This window comes from Notolabrus celidotus, chromosome 19 (genome assembly GCF_009762535.1).
Source record: "Notolabrus celidotus isolate fNotCel1 chromosome 19, fNotCel1.pri, whole genome shotgun sequence".
NCBI lineage: Eukaryota > Metazoa > Chordata > Actinopteri > Labriformes > Labridae > Notolabrus > Notolabrus celidotus.
The window spans coordinates 21,036,074-21,056,263 of record NC_048290.1 but is presented as its reverse complement, the minus strand read 5'-3'; the positions used below and the strand labels follow the sequence as shown (position 1 = coordinate 21,056,263).

Sequence of the window (20,190 nt, the reverse complement as noted above, 5' to 3'; positions counted from 1 at the left end):
ACAGCCCCACTCCCACTTCCTCTGTGGCCTTCACTCCCCTCACAACCCCTGTTGATGTCTCTGTCTGCACCACATTTGTTTCTTTACTTTATTTAAGCCACTTTTACCTCATGAGACTTACTTTATTTGAACTTTTCCTCTTTATTTTTATTTTCCTCAATCATTTGGTCATTGCCCTCTGTTGTGGAAAGTACACAGGTAGTGTACTCAGGTGATACTCTTTTGAGGCACTATTTCTTTTGCTGAGTATTTTAAATTTCTGATATTGTCCACTGCAATTAAGAGGGAATACTTCAATGTATTTAGTTTCATTTGAGATCAATATTTACATGATACTTGTGTTAAAAGCTCTATAAAATTTGATGCAAAGTCGCTTTACAGAAAGTGCGGAAAATAAGGCAAATGAATTAAACAGAACAAAAACAGAGGTGGGGCGGGAGTAGAGGTTATGTGTTGTAGGCTTCTTTGAACGGGAAGGTCTTGAGATGGTTTTTAAATGATTGAAGAGAATCAGAGTTGTGGATGTTAGGAGGGACAGAGTTCCAGAGAGTTCGGGCAGTGATGGCAAAGGCTCTGTCCCACAAGGTGCGGTGCTTGGTCTTGGTGATATGGGACAGGAGATTGGGATCTGATGATCTGAGGCGACGAGATGGGGAGTGACGTTTGAGGAGGTCGGTCAGGTATGAGGGGGAGAGGTTATTCTAAATGCTCTTTGCCATATTTCAGATATCCACGAGTTGTTGGCAGTTTGTCTTAACTGACATTTCCAAACAAAACTCTCCTGATATCTAACTGTAAGAGGCCTAAAGTAGATAAATTAAACTATGCACAAAAGGTCCTGCAAAGCACTACAGAATGCTGAAAATAAATTTGGTGTTCTTGCAAGATAAGTGGCTGTTGAAGCTCATGAGTCATTTTGTTTCCTCCTCCCTCTGTCCTTTCGTTCCACAATCTCCATCACCACCTTTTCCTTTCTTATCTGCAGCTGCAGCTCGTTTTCTTTCCTTCTCTCAATGTGCTCTTTCTTTGAAATGTTTTGGCTCAAATGTGAAACAAAGCTTGTTGCAGATAGTGGGAAGTAACACTCACTCACACTGAAATCGCCATTTGTCCCTTTTCCAAACAAAAAGTTTATCAGAATGGACTCTCTAACCTTCCTGCTTGTTTGCATCAGTGACTTTCAGGATTTTTGGACATGAGCAACTTTCATTTTGATGAATAAAACACTTGCTGTTTTGTAATGATGATCTCCTAGAGTTCAGAACATGTTTCAAGGGAAGCTGCTCAAATTTTGTGTCAAAGTTAAGACAATTATCTTTAGGTCAGCAAATCCTGGATATCTTGGCATGCTCAGCTTTTAATCTCTTGCACCCTTTTCCATGTATCATAAATTCAGTTAGTAACAGAAGAGCTGATTCTATCCACTCACCTCCAATGCTTTTAACGAATCAGCCTTGCACAGATTAGGATATTTTTAGTGAGGAGACATATTTATCAGTCAGCATATCAGAAGTCAAACACACTGGGAACCACAGAAAGTGTCCATATTGACATTGTGTCAAAGATGTGACATCCCCCTCACTCAGCAACAGCACACATGAACTTCCTGTGTGGCTGAACTGATTCCGATTGGCTCATGCAGAGAGTAAAAGGAAGTGTGGAGACGTATATCAGTCAACTGGAGGCTAGCACTCAGAGGCTGTGGAACAATAAACATACATACTTACACTGACACACACACGCAGAACATTCTTTCCTATGAAAACATTTGTCCTTTGTTGCTAGGACTGCAGCTAAGATCATGCTACACATAACACAAATTGGTCCAGACCACTTTACATTAGTATTATGGTGCTTTCACACCTGGATCGTTTGGAGGAGTTGTGCCAAAACAGGGTCCTTTCCCTCCTTAGTTTTAACAAATGTGAACACAGCAATCACACTCTGATGTGGAACAAAACAAAAAAGTGGAAATGGCTAGAAGAGGTGGCTCAGCTAACTGCTTCCAGTTATAAACCCTGGAGTGGTTTGTTTGCAGTGACAACACAATCAACCACAACAAATAGCATCTTGACTCATCAAATTAGTAGCAGTGCACTGGGAGTAATAGATGAAATAATACATCTACTCTGCAATTTTGATTACAATCAAGCTACCATAAAGATAGAGATAGGCTTATATAATAATCATCAGAAAAGCTAAGCATAGCAACATCATTTGACTCATTGCTGCTCCAAGTCAACCCAGGACTCATTCTCTTTGTAGGTTAATGTTTTGTAGGACAGCCCTGCAGTGGAGTGTGTTTTAGCCTGCTTTGCAATACCGCATTGACAACACATAAAACCCCTAAGGGGAAATGCAATACATATTTTATCACATGAGTTGGAACAAAGCGAACAAGCTTTAGGTGTGAAAGCACCCTTAAGCATACACAGATACCTCATTTGTGCAGCATAGTATCTCCTGTAATGTCTTCTTTATGTCATAGTCCAAATTCTGTAATGGAGATTGATAACTTGAAAGTATTGGGTTTTAGGAGTCATATTTATATATTTTTTTTGCTCATGGTTTTCAATTAGAGAAGATGCAACAGCACAATGGAACCTTTGTTTTATACACAGTAATTTTAGCATTTGTATATTTAAAAAAAAGTCACCAGTGGTGCTCTTCAACCTGTTTAATTTGTTTTGCTGGTGCTCATAATAACAGTGATGGTGCTCTCAAATATGAGATATTTAATGTTCTGCCAACACTCCATGCGCACAAACGCACTTGTGTGCTTAAAGGCACCTATGGGCACACATGCGCAGTCGCTCACTGACATGTATAATGTCTTCTATGTAAAACAAGAGGTGGGCGTTTCAGCTGAAGGTGAACAAACAAGCCTACCTACAAACACAATTGTGAATATAGAATTAAGCTCTGCGCATAGAGCCAAATGACAAGGAATGCACAGGCAACTAGCTATACATCGCATGTTTGCTCAGATACTAAGATCAAACAAGATCAACAGTATTCCAGTCTTCATCATATCATTAATGAGCAACGCATATGGAAAAGTAGGCCACCAGGAACTCTAAACATGAGCCTCAACCACCCAATGCATTGAATTTACGCACCGCAGCCAAGAAAACACGCACTTACCACTTGTTGTCTTCATAATAAAACAGTCTGTAGTTATGATCGCTGATTTCTTAGACTACACATGAGTCCTCAACAGAATATCCGGGTCCCCTTCCTCGTCCCCGTCCTCAGACTTTTCTTAATCCCGGTCAGTGACTGACACTTTGAATCTCCCTCAGCTCCATAAAACAGCACCTGAATAAGCTGTTTTTGGTTTGTGGCTGCGCGTATTTATGAAATACAAAACGATCCATTGTGATACACACTGTTGGTAAACAGGCGCTCAAACACAAAGTGAGTGTACGTAAGGTCAAAGGTTCAATGCGTGCTGCGCAATTGGCTAAAAGTAATCACCTGATTCGGCTTTTCATTGCTGATGATGTCTTGACTTAAATTGAAAAATATAGGTCTCACATGTAAATAAAGCTATATTAAAAAATGAATCAAATTTCTTTGAGGTGCTGTGTGGGTGCTGTGCGTATTACAAGGGTAGCTTGGGCACACCCAAGTCCGTCCCTGGCGCCACCTATGCTCATTATCTGCACAGTTATGCAAACCACACTGTTAAAAGTTTGTTCCCTTAACATATAAAACAGTTACACATTCTCCACTGCAGATCGTCAAGACTTGGTAAAATTTGTGATCAGGGTCAAGATCTGTACGTTATTACGTCTACTATATAACCACTGCATGTGAAAAAGCAAATGTTATCAGTCTGTCTGAATGTGACCTTGTTTGAGTTTGTAGACGTCAAAAAAGAACACTGGGGGAAAAGAGCTACACTAGGAAGGCCAGACGTGAGAGATTAAGTGAAGCATTCTGAGTGTTTCTCATGTGAAGATATGCTTTTTAATAGAATAACACAGTTTCAAACACAAACATTCAGACTTTTCTCATGTTTTTATTGTTGCTTGGATATCAACACTATGACTCTTGATGGACATTCATTAATATTGGCCCTTACAGAAATGATACTCACATTTATGTCTGTGTCACAATTCTTAGAAACAACTACTTGTACATGGTTTTTTTTTGTATATCATTTTGATCTGAAGCTTGGAAAATATTTAAAAAAAAATGTGATGCAATGTTTCATTTTGGAAGAAGAGATATCAGACCTTACAACTTGGAAGATAAAGCATTGACACTTCTGATGCATGTGATAGCTGTCTGTGTTTACACCTGAGGATGACAACATCTAAGGTGCAACAAGTCACTTTAAAGTTGTCCAAACCTAAAACAAGTTTAAATGTTGACAACATGTTTGCATCTGGAATAATCACGTCATACGATTAATCCAAATTAACAACACATAATCTGTTTTGTCTGTTTGTATTCACTTGTGATTCTTCAAAGGCTGTGTTGAGTGTGAGTTCTTCTCATAAAAAAATGATGCTCTCTTGTGAAACATTGCTCTTACACTGACACTAATGTGATCGACACTAAGACAAATTGCAAAACACTGGTGTTAGCAACACACACAAACTTTGACAGTAACCAAACACAGCCTGGAAAGCCAGCTTTTGTTGACCTCTAGTGGTTCAACTTCTCACCTTGCTGCACTGATGCACAAGTGTACTCTTGGGCTGTTTTTGAACCGCCTGCTACATACTACCTGCTTACTGTGTTTGAAGGTAGTATGTAGTAGGACTGTTATGTTGGATCTGTTTTTCAATGTTCTGGGTCAGGCGTCGCTGGACTTCCGGTTTTGGAAAGCGGAAGTAAACAACAGCCAAGCTAATAGCAAAACTGCTTCTTTAGCATCACTTATAATTTAGGGAGTGGTTAATTTATGGAATTTCATAATTTTCACAGCACCTTAAAACAAAGGGACCCCCGTCATATATGGAGAAAAGAAGAAGCGGAACGCTAGCATCCGGCATCTGGGTAGTTTTGACATACTGCAGATTTTGCTCTTGTTCACATATTACATACTGAATTTTGGCCAAATCAGTGGGTAATATTAGTATAGCAGGCAGTTTCGAAAACAGCCTTTGACTTTGTAGCATCACTAGTGACATCACTGTATGGAGTGGCAACAAATTCAATAAGGCACAGATCCGACTACACCCCATCAGTCTTACTTAAAGTGTAACAGGATTGAAGTTCCCCCACCCAGGCCTAACACTTTCCTTCAGCCTAGTGTAAAGTTACTCTTTAAGGAAGAGCACTGCAAGGCACTGCACACATAGATAAGTTAGTTCTGGGTCACATACATGTTAAAATGTTAGAGAGTCCAAAGAAAGTTCATCAGTTAGCGTCACACAATACAAAAAAAAGCTCATGACATAGAACCATAAATCCTACAGTACATTGGGACAGAGTACAATAGTTAAATTTACAAACACTTTCCCTTTGGTGATTAATTTTGAATAATATTTTTATATACATACATACTGTACACATATACTTACAATGGTGTACAAAGAGTGACACACTGGTAAACAGAGACGTACAGAGACAGAACGTTTAGTTGATTTGCTGTATTACCTGAATGAATACTTTGTTAGTTAACAGTTACAGTGAATGTCAGACATGGAGGGTCGGGTCCAGAGACATTTCTTTGCAAAGTTTGGTAAATGAGACATTTAGAAGCCCTGCTGCTGCCCTGCCTTTTGAATGTTTTACTTTCTATAGTTTAAAGGCACAATCAGGAGATAGCAGGCCGAAAGTAAGAAGGAGAGTCTCGATTGTGAGAAAAAGCCGCCACCGTCTTCGGGCACTTTGGTTAACTTCGTCTGACATGAGTACCAGCTGGCTTGGTGTTATTAGTGCAGCTTAAATCCCTGACAAACATCCTGATTCTTGGACTCATTTCTGGCTGTGATTCCCTCTTTTCTGTCAGCTGTTGGGAGCTTTGTCTACGTATTTCGGCCAAAAAATGTGTTTGATTCAAATTAGGACAAAACGTTCAGCTGGCAATTTTTTAACAATGCACGTCATTGCATCAACATGCTGACTTTCAGCTGGCTAGAAATATCAAGATAACCGCAGAAAATATAGAGTGCATTTCTGAGAATAATACAGCACCATTTAAAACCGCATTGGAATAACTGTACTTCACCTTTGAGCTGTCAGATCACTATAAAAAAAAGAACCTGAAAGCAACTGGACATTTGAATATCATCATAATAGAAAAGTGCAATATTTCATTCCATTAAGTTGCTGTGGTACATACTAACACTGTCAGCCTGCAAGAACCTTATATGTGCATATCCATCCAAACTTATGAGAGACAAAGCTATGCGCACTCTGCAGCTCAATCAATGATTCTCATTTTCACTTAAAGAAGACAACAAAAGTTGTTCCTTGGAGGACTTTTGTTTGCCAAGTCCAAAGACGGCTCTCTTTACAGTGATGATGTTTTGTAAGCTGAGCTGTCAGCTGCACACATTAACAACACAAAGCCTCCACTTTGGAGTTTTGTTCTTATACAGCAGTGCAAATAAGGAAGAGGCTCCATGGGTCATGAATGAAGAAACACTACATTATTATGTATTGAATATCTGTCCTCTGTCTTTTCTCTGGGCATTGCTAATAAGGATTTAAAAACATGACCCCAAATACTTCATATAGCCGCATAAATAAAACACATTAATATCATCACTAACACTGTCATAACCATGTATGTGTACTTGTCATTTAATTTGTAGTTAATCCAAACATTTTCTGTAACCAGCTCAGGGTGTTTGTCCTAAAAGATGCAGATTGCCATTTTTGATTTAAGCTGATAAAGAAACCATGGTCTGCATTGATACAGTAAGAAGGGTCAAATGGCAATCAGCTCTGAGTTAAGTACTGTAAAGATTAGTCACACCAGCTTTTGATCTGATGAAGTTTTGGACAGATTTGATGGAATGCAATGGAATAAGAAAATTTTCCAAACTCTTGCGTAGGTGACATCTGACATGATTTTTCACCACCGATGAATCACAAACCTCATTTTTAATAGTTACCTTTGGACATTATTCTATTTGCAAATCTACCCCTTTGGTCCAGACTGGAATAGCTGTTTAGATGGAATTCAATGGAGTTTTAATCAGAAATTATTGTAAATATATATATAACTTTTATCATAACTTTGGTTATCATATACACAGCTTTTCTTTTCCATTATCAGGACAACATTTTTATTCATCTTGCGTTTGCCTTCAAAATAAAAATGTTCATCAGATTTACTTGGATTAATTATCGATAAGACTTAATTTGCTAATGTTAACAGAAAGTGAACCCGGTGAATTTCTCTTTCTCAACACAAGCTTGTTGGCATTTTCATTGTGAGCGTCTTAGCAAACTGATCCAGGAATTTTCTTACAGAACAGCTGCTACAGCCTCACAAAGTTTCATGATTTGCTTTACACTCTTATGCTGGGTAGTTTGTTGTATTACAAAATGTCCGTCTTCAAATTAGGCACTGAAGCCTTTTCTTTGGATCCTCCCACTGAAGGTCTGGTAATGATTAAATGCCCCCTCATCAGTGTCTGTAGATCTAGACAGGGGGCTGTAATAGAGCTGGTCAAGTTGGCAGTCGGCTATCATTTGTGGCAAAATGTTGTTTGTAAACTGATTTAGGCAGACATTCATCAACGTTAGTTTTATCTCCATGTTCCTGATAGGCCTGCTGTGAAACCTCTCACAACATTACAAGGTTACTTCATATCACCTCACTGCCAGAATTTAAATTTTGACATCATTTACAGCTACAACCAGTTTCAGATCTCCCATGAGAGCTACCCGAAATCAACACTCATGACACTGCGACCTCTTTTCCTCACACAGTCTCATGAGCTGATAAAACCACCAGAAGCAGACAGCTCAGCAAATTTCATGTCATGTCATGACCTGAGCTCTGTGAATGCATCCCACATATGACCTTCACCTTGTCTCTACTGAGGCACAGAGTAGATTATTTAACTGCAAACATCACACTGCCCTTTTTGGAAAAAGATCCCTGGAACAACTTGTTTCTAATTCCTGAGTCAGAAAAAAACATTCAGGATTTCTCCTCATCCCGGCTGGACCCTTCAAATATTTGAGTTGGATAAAAAGGGATGGGGTTCACTTGGGATGCAGTTAAACAAATCTTAAGAGTATTTTTGGTTGTTAGTCCATTAAAATGTTGAGATTTATTTTAGAAGTATTATCAGGATGTGTACTGTGATAAAGTTAAACCCTGGAATAAGATCCAAGAAAAATAAGAAGAACTTTGATACAACTCCCAGTCATTTCAAGGTGTTAATGTTCAGTTTCAGGCACAGAATGGCATGAGTTGTTCTGAATTTCCCAAGATTTGAAGCATTTCCTGTAAAATATGTATCAAAAAGGAAGACTGCTTGTTTTTTTTCCCCCAATCTGAGACAACTCAGACACAACTAACAAAAACGAGTAGTAGTAGCAGTGTCATGATGTTATATGATATTTTCTTGAACATGTTACTGAGAGGGAAAGTCTTCGACCCATAACTAAAGGCTGCAAATTTAAACAAGGCTGGAAAAAAGGAAAGGTTATACTGGCATTACCTTCATTTCACAGATTACTTTAAATAGTTCATTAACATCAAAGATCCAACAAATTGAAAATAATAAACAGCTAGACAAAAATACTAACAGCCTATCGATGTCTTCAGAGATCAGACTCGTCCTCTGTTCTTCCTTCCAACAGTGATGAAGTCTTGTCATCTTTTATCTTCTCCTTCATTGTGATGTCAACCAGCTCAACATCACTAACTCCACCTACTTCATCTTCATTCTTAACTCCTTTAACTGTCAATAGTTCATATCATGTTGACAGTCCAACTTGCCTTTTCCTTTCCTGCCATTCATCTTCTTTCAGTCAGTACATCCAAAAGAGATTAACCCTTCGAGGCTGTTAATCCCTGTGCTTTCCAGCCCTCCTTTATACCACCGAGTGTTCATTGTTGTGGTGGTGGTGATGGTGGTGTGTTCCACCACTCAACACTGTGTGGTTGACGGACGACGCCGACCGGTCGGATCCCTCTGCCACCGTCCCGTTCACGTTCTCCTGCCGCTGACAGCACAGGATCTGCCTGAAGGTGGCGCTCATCTCTTTATCTCGGTAGGAGTAGATGATGGGGTTCATTGCTGAGTTGAACTCAGCCAGGAGCAGGAAGAACTTCTCGTAGGTGAGGACGTTGCAGTTGGCACAGAAGACGTCGAGAAGGAGGATGACAAGACCGGGGGTCCAGCAGATGATGAAGGCACCTGAGGAGACATAAAGCAGGAGGGAGGATATTTTAAAGATGTTGCTAGAAGATTAAAACTCTTGTTCTGCAATAGAACACTTTTGTTCTTTAGAATACTCAAATATTTAAAAGTACCACGCAACATATTGGATAACACTCAAGGGAGGCGTCTGCCATGACTTCACTAAGTCAAAGCATGTTTACTGGTCATAACAACACCCAAGTTATTATTGTTGACAACAATGCAGTCACATAGAGAGAGTAGAGAGAGTTCAGTTGAGCAAATAATGTTGCTCAATTTTTTCCCCTACTTTCACAGATTTCAGTGATTAGTTAGATAATATTAGGATTATTATGAAACCCCATTTTGTAACTAGATTTTTCTCTGGCTAAAAAAATCCTGTTCTCCAATAGCATCGAAAGAGCAAACCTGTAAAAGGGGTGTCTCTGAATGGGTGAGATACAGTGTTTTTTTGTCCTTGTGCATGACTTCTTGTTACTCATCAGTGATCCACCTTATGTTACCTATTCAAATTGCTAGTCTCCTCGTCCTTTAATGAGCCTGCTAAAAGGAATGTGCAGTAATAAATCAAGAGGATGACATGAGTCTGACTCATTTGAATTTTACATTAACACTCTGTAAATCACCAAAACATTATCTCTTGAATTTTTAAAGTTCTGGAACTTCCCAACCTGGAGGTCAGCAGTTCAAAATTCAATGGATCTCATTACAAAACTATTAACTGATAACTTGTTTTTGGCTCATGTTGCTCGCTGACACTGGAACTTAAACTTGAGTACAGATGTGGAGTAAAAAGAATGCATGTCCTTTCTGTGCTATGATACCACACCATGTCGTATCAAAAAGGCTTCACGATACTTTCACTTGTTTAAGAATATTTCACCAATTAAACATCAAGTGTTTCAATGAGGCACATATCTCTGTGTTTTGTCCTCTTTCTGTAAACCATTAAAAAGGAAGAAAAGATTCAAAATGGTAAATACTTTTTTATCATTCCACATCCATCACTCAACAACCACACACACCATCATTAGTCAACAAAATGCTCATGTAACTCTACAACCACACCCTTAAGATATTGATAACACACTTAGGGATTAAGCATTGTTGTGTGACATTATTTATGGAGCCAGTGCAAAAGTTACCAGTTGTAGAGAGCTGCTTAATGAGTAGAAGAACACCAAGGAATAAAATGGGTTATTAAAGTGACAGTAGCAGCTCAGTCCATAGGGCCTTGGCTTGGCGCAGGGTCACTGATTCAAATCCCAGTATAGACCACATTTGGTAGCTGGAGTGGTGCTAGTTCATTTCCTGGGCGTCCATTAGGGGATTACTAAAGTATATCTTCTATCTCCTTCTTTAACTGGGAATAAATGTTGGCATTCCAGTTCATTTAACTGGTCCTAATACAATTATGCTACTCCCCATTAACTTCAACCCCAATATATGATCTTGTGTTTTGCAGAACTCACCAGGTTTTAAATCTTGGAGGATTCACTGGTGTACAGAGTGAACTGAAAACAAGCTTCATGGGAAAGTTTGAAATATTCAGTCTGATGAAGAGCAAATCTGCTCGAAACCTCACTAACCTGGTAGATTAAATTGTCTGGAACATTGGAGCCCTGCAGTGTGCAAGCCATATTTGTCTTTGTTTTACTCAGTGACACTCATACTCAACTCAGCAACTGCACTCTTAGGTTTGGATGTGCATGTTTTTCGACTTTTGTAAAGTTTGAAATATGTCACTGATGAAACCTCTCGCCACAAGAACATAGAACCTTTTTAAAATCTTAAAAACTGATGAAATTTGAAAAAACATATTGTTCATTTTTAACTTATAATATGAGGAGAACAACTTAAGAAATACAACCTGGAACTGGTTCTTAAATATGTAATGTGTACTGTCGAAATTCCAAGGACAGTGTGTCAATTTGATGGTTGCACTGACTCTAGATGTAAAAGTCAAGCTATAGAAATATAAACCCAACAGCCTGGAACACTACCCCAGAAGAAAACAAAGTCAACAACACAAACTTACAACGACTCTGAATCATTATTTTTTTCCTCTGAGTAATCAAACAAGTCACATAAACATAACGTAACAGGCTTTTTGTCAACGCCCTCCAAAACACACCCCAGCAGCGGGTCCTGATCAGGCGGTGTACACAGCATTTGTCAGGGCTTTCCTCTGTGAACATGAATCATACTTTTGTAACCGTACCTAAACTATTCCATCATTATATCTTAAACGCTCCAACCTCATCCCTTTCTATGACTAGATGAATAGTATTAGCACATAGAAGGGGGGCCACTGACTCATTACTCACGAATGTCATGTTCAAGTGTTGTTAATTCAGTCGACAGATGCTATCTGTCACAACTCTAGGGGAGCTGTGGGACATTATGCTCTTGAGACTGGACAATAAAAAGACTTGATGAGAAATTGGGCAACCAGAGAGAAAGAAAGAGAAGGAGAAGAAAGAGAGAAGAGAAGGAGAGAGGAGGGGGAGAGAGGGAGTGAAGTATTGACAGGCAGGCCTGTTATCTGTTAGTGTTTTGCAGGCAGCAGCTGCAGTGAAGGCTTGACCTCACTTCCCAGCTATGCAGGCAGACTCTCCAGAGTTAGATAAATTTCTCGAATGGTTCGAAGCCCAGCAGAGAGACGCTTTGTCTCTGAAACGTCTTACTCTTACCCAGAAGCATTGAGAAATTCAGACAGATAAACAATAAAAAATCTTCAGACCAAAGTTATGATATGTATTACATGACCATGTTTCCTGCCTTTCGCAACACTGTCTCATATTTGACTGAAACAAAACGTGTTCATGGAGTTCTCCAGCTTCTAGCCTTTATTTTCTTCTTAGTAAACACAAAATTCCCTTTCACATTGCTCTGGTTTCTTTTTTACCTTTAAATAATCTGCTTCTTCTTCAACCATACTGCAATATTTAGCCTGTTCTTCTTTCAGAGGATTGGTCCTGATTTTTCCCCAGAATGAGGAAGAAAACAGCCTTTGTGTGAAGCTATGACCTGAGAGTGTTCCTTTTAGATTCTTTCATTTCCTCTCTGAAGCCAGGGGTGAATGGTTGCTTGTGTTTCACCCTTCATCTCAGAAATTGTGTCCATGTACTGTGACATACAGAGCAACTTTAGTGCTGTGCCAGGTTAACAGAAGGCAGAGAAGTGTGTGAGAATCCTTTTTTTTTGGAGCTAAGAGAAACCTTTTGCTTTGTCACGACTTGAAAATACAAGGAGGGAACACGGAGGGAAAAAGATTGGGAAAATGGAAAGTCAGCAGAGGAAAGTAAACAACTCTGCTCTGATGGAGGCCTGGAAAATCTGGAAACCTTTTTGACACTTTCCAGGTCTTGATAGAGTCAGGAAATTCACAGAAGACAACAGACATGGGTGTAATTTTGCCCATTTGACACAACACATTGTGACATGTGTAAAAATCTTCATCAGTTACACAGACATTGACCCTTGTTGGAAACCATGTTTCAGCCAATCAAAACACCTACAACAGAGCTGACAACAAATAATACTGGAGAATTTCTGTTGAAAGGCAAAGTTCAGAATACTTGGTGTCAAATATTAATGGAAACCTTTTTGAAAAGACTACTAATGGGTTCAGTCAGAGAAAGAGTAAAAACATGTTTTCTTTTCCTATAAGGTTTGGATCAAGTCTTTATCGAGGCACGCTGATGAGAAAAAAAATGAATAAAAAATAAAAATAGAATAAAGTAAATTAATTTAAAATAATTAATTCATTGATAAATTAATACATTAATATAACAAAATAATAAATAATAAATAAAACTAAATGCATACAAAAAATAATGTATATAATACAGTATACTGTATATAGATATATATAGATGTATACAGTATGCACAACGGACTACCTCAAAACTAGCACATTGTTCATTTGCACAGACAATTGCACTATGACATAAGAACTCAATCAGTCCATGCATAATATTTATATTTGTATTAATATTTATATTTTTATATTCATTACTGCTGTCTTCCTTAAATTGTGTGTTCTTTGTGGCTTTATACCAGACCTGAGAAACGGAAATTTGTTCCATATCATGTGACAGCTTGTGTTGGTATGACAATAAAAAACCTTGAATCCTTGAATATAAATATATTTAAACAAATATAAAAAACAAGACCAGTCTCTCCAAGGAAAAAAAAAACAGACTATTTTACTTTGAAAAGCCTTCCAGGAGTAAACTGACTGGCTTATATCGCACTTTCTGTAGTCTTCTAACCACTCAAAGCATTGTTACATTACATGTCCCATTCACACCACATTCATACGCTGATGGAAGAGGCTGCTATGTAAAGAGCCATCGGTATTAACTAATCCCATTCACACACCGATGGCACTGCCACCGAGGTCAGTTTGAGGTTAGGTGTCTTGCCCAAGGGCACTTGGGCATGCGGACATTGGGACATCAGATCAAACACCTGACTCTACCACTAAGCCACAGCCGCCCCACTTGTATTAGTGTTGCTGTACTTTATTTTCTATACCTGTGATGTAAATATAGCTGATGCAAAGCCAATACAGCCCTCAGCTTCAGATTTTTGTGATCAATGTACAAGGTCCTGTGCACAGCTCAGAGAATAAGGTGTGCCTTATATTCTCTCTGTTTTTGGCGCTTGAGAGAGACAGACATGAGATGGACTTGAGACTCGTGGCTCATCCATGGTCTAATCTGTCAACACGCATGGTGAATTGAAAATGGAGCCATCCTGCAGCCATCCTGCAGCCACCATGCAGCCAAAACACTTCCTGTCTGACTTGGCTTCAGACGGGAAGCTTGGAGGCTGCATGACGTCTGCTTTTAAAACATTTTGGCTGTAGTATCCTGATTTCATCTTGACAGTCAAAAAGTATGGCATAGTGTTTGACTGTCAAACACTGTGTTCTCAAGAAAGTATGAGCAAGCATTTTCTTTATTATCCTCTCTGACTTTCATCTATTGCTTCTTTTCCTGGCGGAAATGGCTATCATATGAGAGAGAACAGAGACTATGGGAACAAAAAGAAGGAAATAATGGGGACCAGACCATGGCAATGAGCTCCACACGCACACACACATACACACAGATGAGGATAGACACAGATAAACATGTGCAGACACAATCACACGCAAATGCTCTTATATAATTATACAGGCACAAAGACAGATGGAGGAGCACTCAATGTGAAAACAGTTAGACAGTGTTTAGAAAGCACTCGGAAAATACTGCCAATTCCATCCAGCATGCTTTGCCTTACAATCACATTATAATCATTATTAACCAGAAAAAAAAGGATCATTTCAAGCTATGAACTTATCTCTGCAACATCATTAGAGATAAATGAACAATGATTCAGGGGTCGTCTGCTTTTCCTGATCACAAAATTCTCCTTCACATTAAGAGCCTCTCTCCTAATGTTACTCAATGTTTGCAGGAAAGGCTCTGCTCTAATGGTGGACGTGTCATGTTACTTCCAGAGTGAAGACATTGTTTTTCATTATCCTGACACACACTCTGCAGCAGCTCCTTCGATTGCGCTCAGTTACACAGCGCACCACAGAATTACTCAAATGTGAGGTAGTCGCTCACAGGATCTGTGCTGGTTTTGCAAGTGTAGTGTTTTAATATGGAAGAACATGTTTTTTCAATTTCCTGCTTTTTATGACGCCATCCTGCCGACAGTTGGGAGAGAATTCAGAATGGTAAAGAAATGTGATAAAAGCTGGTCGTCCACCTGAGACAATATATCAGCATCTTTGAAAGATGATCTGGATTCTGAAATCTGTGAGTGAGTTGCCATAAAATTCCAATAGTAGAAAATATTTAAAGAACTCCAAATAAATAAATAAATAATAATCTATCTTTCATTTTAAATAAAAGACTGAAGAGGGATTGGTAAGGCTTTGGGGGTTGGTATGAGTGGGTTTATTTTCCACAAAGCCTATTAATAGTTTACATAAGGACAAATTTTTCGATAGAAAAGTAGTTCCAAAAACAAAACAAAACTGAAATTGTAGTGTGTGGACGTGATTGTCCATACCCAAAGAAATTTAAGCCCAGCTCAAAGTGCACTATAGGTATTTGTCTTTGCCTTCAAAAAATCTCCCAACCCAATTGTGTTTATTTGGTCTACACGAGGTCGACTAAAACTCTCTACACAAGAAAAACAACAACAGTCTTCAGCAAATAAGCAAAGTTATATTTGGAAACATACAAGTAGCGAAGCTATATCATAATATGAGTAAGTTAAGAAGTGAAGACACATTAACACGACAGTAGAGCGGCCATGGGGGTCATTTTGACTATTTTCTCATTTATATGTCATGTAACTTATTTATTTAAAGATTACAGTGCTGCTGGTTCCTTATGTTTCCTAAAGTTGTGTTCATGTATTTAAAATGTCATTGTACAAATTGCAAAGGCAACAATTATATGATCATGTTAACCTACTTGCCACAATCTGATTGACACATTTTTACGCCAGGGATATACTTCTTGGTTGCTTGGCAATTATCATTGTCTCTATAAAACTTAGAAACCAAACGTCAGTTAGTGTAAAGAGCAATTTGAAAGGATTAACACTGAGACAATTAGGCAACTCTATTTGGCAATTATGGCAAGAAAGCACAAAGAGAAGGATGACTGCTGAGGATGCCTGACAGTTGTTCAGGAATGGGAAAGCACAGATTTGTGATCTATCTGAATAAGAAGCAGATGAAAGTGAGTTGTCATTTCATACTATATGCTTAAATAAATATATATACAGTATATCCAACAATAAACACATTACTCCTCATATTTGGGATCTATCATAACATATAATACAATTTGAATCTGGCAGTCAAAATAACCTCTTGTAGTCTTCCTAGTAGAAATTGATTCTGGCACTTCTAGTGTTGAACCCTTGAAGTCAAGGTGGATCAATGGGTCAGCAAACACTTTGACTTTCATACCAATAATGTATAAGAATAAAAGAAACTCACTGTATGTATAAAACTGGATTAGTTCCTCCAGCTGAAAAAGAGTCTTCACTGTAATGATGATAAAAGTTCTCAGACCACTAAAAAGTAGTGCTATCTTAACCCAGACCATAAAACGTACCCAAACCTTTACAAATGACTGGTTTAAGCCAAACCCATTCATTTCCCCCTCAGGCCAACCATAACCATAGTGCTTCACTTTATGCTTCTTAAATCCCTCCTTAGAGCATGGACGAATGACACATATTTCAGGGGGACTAGTTGAGAAGGCCAAAGCTCCTTACTTGTCTCAAATGTTTTGGATCACACGTTCTCAAGACAGAGATTCTAGTCGTGCTAACATAAATTGAGGAACTTATGAGATGCTGCAGAAAACGTTTCCATTATGACCCACACAAAGACACAAAGAAAAGCAGGCAATTATTCCACTTAGTGCTTATTTCTATCCCCAATACACAAATCGCTGATATTCTTTCTCCTACATTAAGTGTCTACTTCACTTCATCACTCACTTCTTCATGACCACATGTGGTATCATAATCAACAGATAGTAATAAGTATGTCAAGTGCCAGATTGTGCTATCAAGGATTCTCTGCTTCAGTTTGATTTCTCACACGCCTCCATGCCAGTTTAAACATTTCTCTTAGGTATTAGAATGAATAGAAACAAAATATTAAATTACTGTTTCGTTCTTCTGCATGTCCTCACTCCCTATTTCCTGTTAGTGTCCATCAGCATTCCTTTTTCTTTTCCATCCTGGTCCGCTGTCATTCCCTCCCTTCCTGTATTTTCTGTATTCTCTTGTTTTCTTTGCATGCTCTTATAACTGTATCTTCCACATCTTGTTTGCAACCTGTCTCCTTTCTAAGCTCGTACCTGTCTGTCAGTTTCACCCTCCCCTTACATCCCTCTCATCATCTCTTACTATCATTATCCCAACCCAACCATCATCTGCGTCCTGACGTAATCCCCAGGAAATAAGCCAATCGACAGAAACCATAATGTTGTGTATTTCTGAAAGGCCAGATGGCTTCCCATTTGTCCACTCAGGGATTCTTTTCACTCTATCCTCTTTCCCACACCATTACTTCCACAAACACCTGAAGATTAGATACAAGTTCACATTCAGTAGCTGAAGGTTTAGAATTATTGATAAAGAGGGCTGTGGTGTACACAGTGATGGAGTCTGGTGGTGGTGCACTGTGATCTAATGGTTAAAGAAACATGCTTTTTTACTGGAAGTACAGTGGGTTCTTTGAAATGGCAATAATGAAGGTTTCTGCTCAGCTAAGCTGTAATGTATCTGCAGACTTGTTGATACTGTGACTCATTCACTTCCAAGTGCTGAGGTTTCTGTTTTTCTACCTTACAATGTACAATGCAACAATAAGTTTTTGTTATACTGAAATATATCTGATAAAAAGAGACAACCATGCTGACCGGTTTCAATATATTGGTGACATTGTGTTTAAAGTACGACTTTGGTCCATGAACTTAAGAGCAATTTAGACTGGTCCTCTCCACCAATTTCAAAAACAATTTCTTTGTATGGTTACATTTTTCTTCCTCTTCTGCTAATGGACCCCACCAGAATGTGTTACTTTAACTCAGGCTATGAACACAGATATTCTTCTATCTGTTTTCAAAGTCCATCCCAGCTTGCTTCAGAAACAACTTCCCAGTGATACACAACCATGACCATTCAAATTCAGATCCCAAACACAAATTGGGGCTTTAAGTAAATACCAATATTGATGTCTGCGAGCTGAACAAACAGATTATGACAAACTGTATGCTGAGATTTGTGATTTTTGATTTTTTGCTTACTAAAAGTAAAGGTACAATTCTTGTACTACACTATATAGTATTACATATAACATTAAATATACACTTCAAAAGCAACACATTCATGAAAGAAATAATGAGAGAGAAAAATCATGACTTAATATTTCTATTCAAATACACATAAGGTTAATTATGACAAAGTAGTCACTGGTTAGGAGTAATCTTTGTCAGGATAACAGTTATTTAAAAGATGAGGTGCAGCGTTATGAACACAGGATACTTCATACTTTGCGAGGTTTTTTTTTTAATGTTTCATCTTCCTTAGTCATTTTATTTTAGCAGATGTTAACAGTACCTAACCCTCATATCTATAAAACTTCAGCCAAAATGTTAAAGCTATGAGTACAATTTCAAAGATTTCCAGAGCTGCATTTTTTCCCCTCTGGACAGCTTACAAGCGAGGGAGACAGAAATCAAACTGAATGAAAATAAACTTTCTGATTATTTACTCAGTGTTGTACTTTTAACTGTTCTTTTAAGAATATATAAAAATAAGCAGGCTGAATATTGCACAGTTTTTTCTAAAACCTCAGACTTCTAAGCTAGATTCTGTGCTCTGAATTTTCAGAGCTTTCCATATGAAAAACATTTTTAACTTAAAAAAATCATTTGAAATCTGATCTTTTTTAGCCTGCTTTATGGCACATTCAGGTAAGAGGTTATACACTTACATTGGGGTTTCTCCACTTTAAAACTGAATATCTGTCCCAGATTCTACAGTAGCATATACAGTAATTAATTTAGTTTGGGGTAAGGACTGAAGCTAGGAGGCTCTACTGAAAAAGACAAAAAAAATGCAGATAAAAAAAAATGAATCTGGTCCATTTTTTGGACAGTGATCTCAGTCCAAACTTTGAAATGATGAACCATGACCATGGATATGAACTGGTTCATTTTAATCTGTGTAAACTGAACTTTGAGCCTCCTCATTGTTAGCGTGAATTTCAACCAAACTGTCAGATTGTTTTGGATCAGTGCTGCAGACTGCTGCAGTAAACCTGATTAACTCCAACTGCTTCAACTATTAAAATCAGTCTCATTTACATGATGAGTTTTATAGCTGTTCATGTTATTACTCAACTGTAACAATTATTACTATCGGTCATACTCATAGCATCATAACTATTCTGCTATAAGTAATGTGACTCATTCTGTAGCTTTTTTTATTGGCATGGCCATCCATCTATGTTGTTGATGTTACTGCTCTGTGTGTCTCTGTCCATGCCTTTCTTTTCTATCGGCTGGCACAGTCATGGTAGATCTCTGTTCACCATGAGTCTGGTTGTGCTCAAGGTTTCTGCCTGTTTTTATATATTTTTTCCTTGCCGCTGTTGCCAAGTGCTTGCTCATGGTGGATTCATTTGAAATGATTGATTGATTGATTCCTGTGACTGTTGTTTTTGCTAATTTTTTTGTGTATGTCACAACTTTTTCTAATGCAGATCTCTTCCAGGAAACCAATAAACACGCAGCCAATACAAACTTGTAGACACACTTGTTACGTGCCCTAGTTTTCTGGTGTTGCTTTGCCTCTCTGTGCTCCCAACAGGTGCTCCCAGCCTCACTGCAGCATCTGGTGATTGGGCACACCTGTACCTGATTTCCAATCAGTGGCCAGGTATTTAAGCAGGAGAGAGGGGGTAGTCTGTGAAGGTGGGCCTTCACTGTGTGGATGTGGATGTGGATGTCTTCTTGAGTCTTGTGACTACACCTTCAGTGGAAGGAGTGTTTGCTGAAGGCCTCTGACTTTGTGTGACTTTCTTGTTGTGGTTGATTCAGTTATTTGAGTGGATAGTGTTATTAGTGTTATTTTCGTTATTAAACCACTTTCTATGTGCTTACACTTGGTTCCTCTCCTCTTTTTTCACGGCTTTAATTTATTTGTTACTCCCCTTCATCCCCTGGCCACCTTTGGGGTCATTACACTTCATAACAAAGTTATTTCCAAAGCCGATTTAGAAGCTATTACTGGCAGCATTAGT

The 20,190-nt window shown here is 38.4% G+C and overlaps 2 protein-coding genes across 2 annotated transcripts in view; both read right to left on the bottom strand.

The window, feature by feature from the left end:
* Positions 1-3,422, bottom strand: part of rassf6 (Ras association domain family member 6) — a 51,622-nt gene extending 48,200 nt beyond the window's left edge. Inside the window, exon 1 of the mRNA XM_034709877.1 lies at positions 3,145-3,422. The gene's annotated coding sequence lies outside the window, so the exon portion shown is untranslated. The remainder of the gene's footprint in view (positions 1-3,144) is intronic.
* Positions 3,423-4,004: 582 nt separating this feature from the next.
* lpar1 (lysophosphatidic acid receptor 1) overlaps positions 4,005-20,190 on the bottom strand; it is a 41,147-nt gene continuing 24,961 nt past the window's right edge. The window contains 1 exon segment of the mRNA XM_034710283.1: positions 4,005-9,344. Coding sequence (XP_034566174.1) covers positions 9,019-9,344 — 326 coding nt within the window. The 3' untranslated portion in view covers positions 4,005-9,018.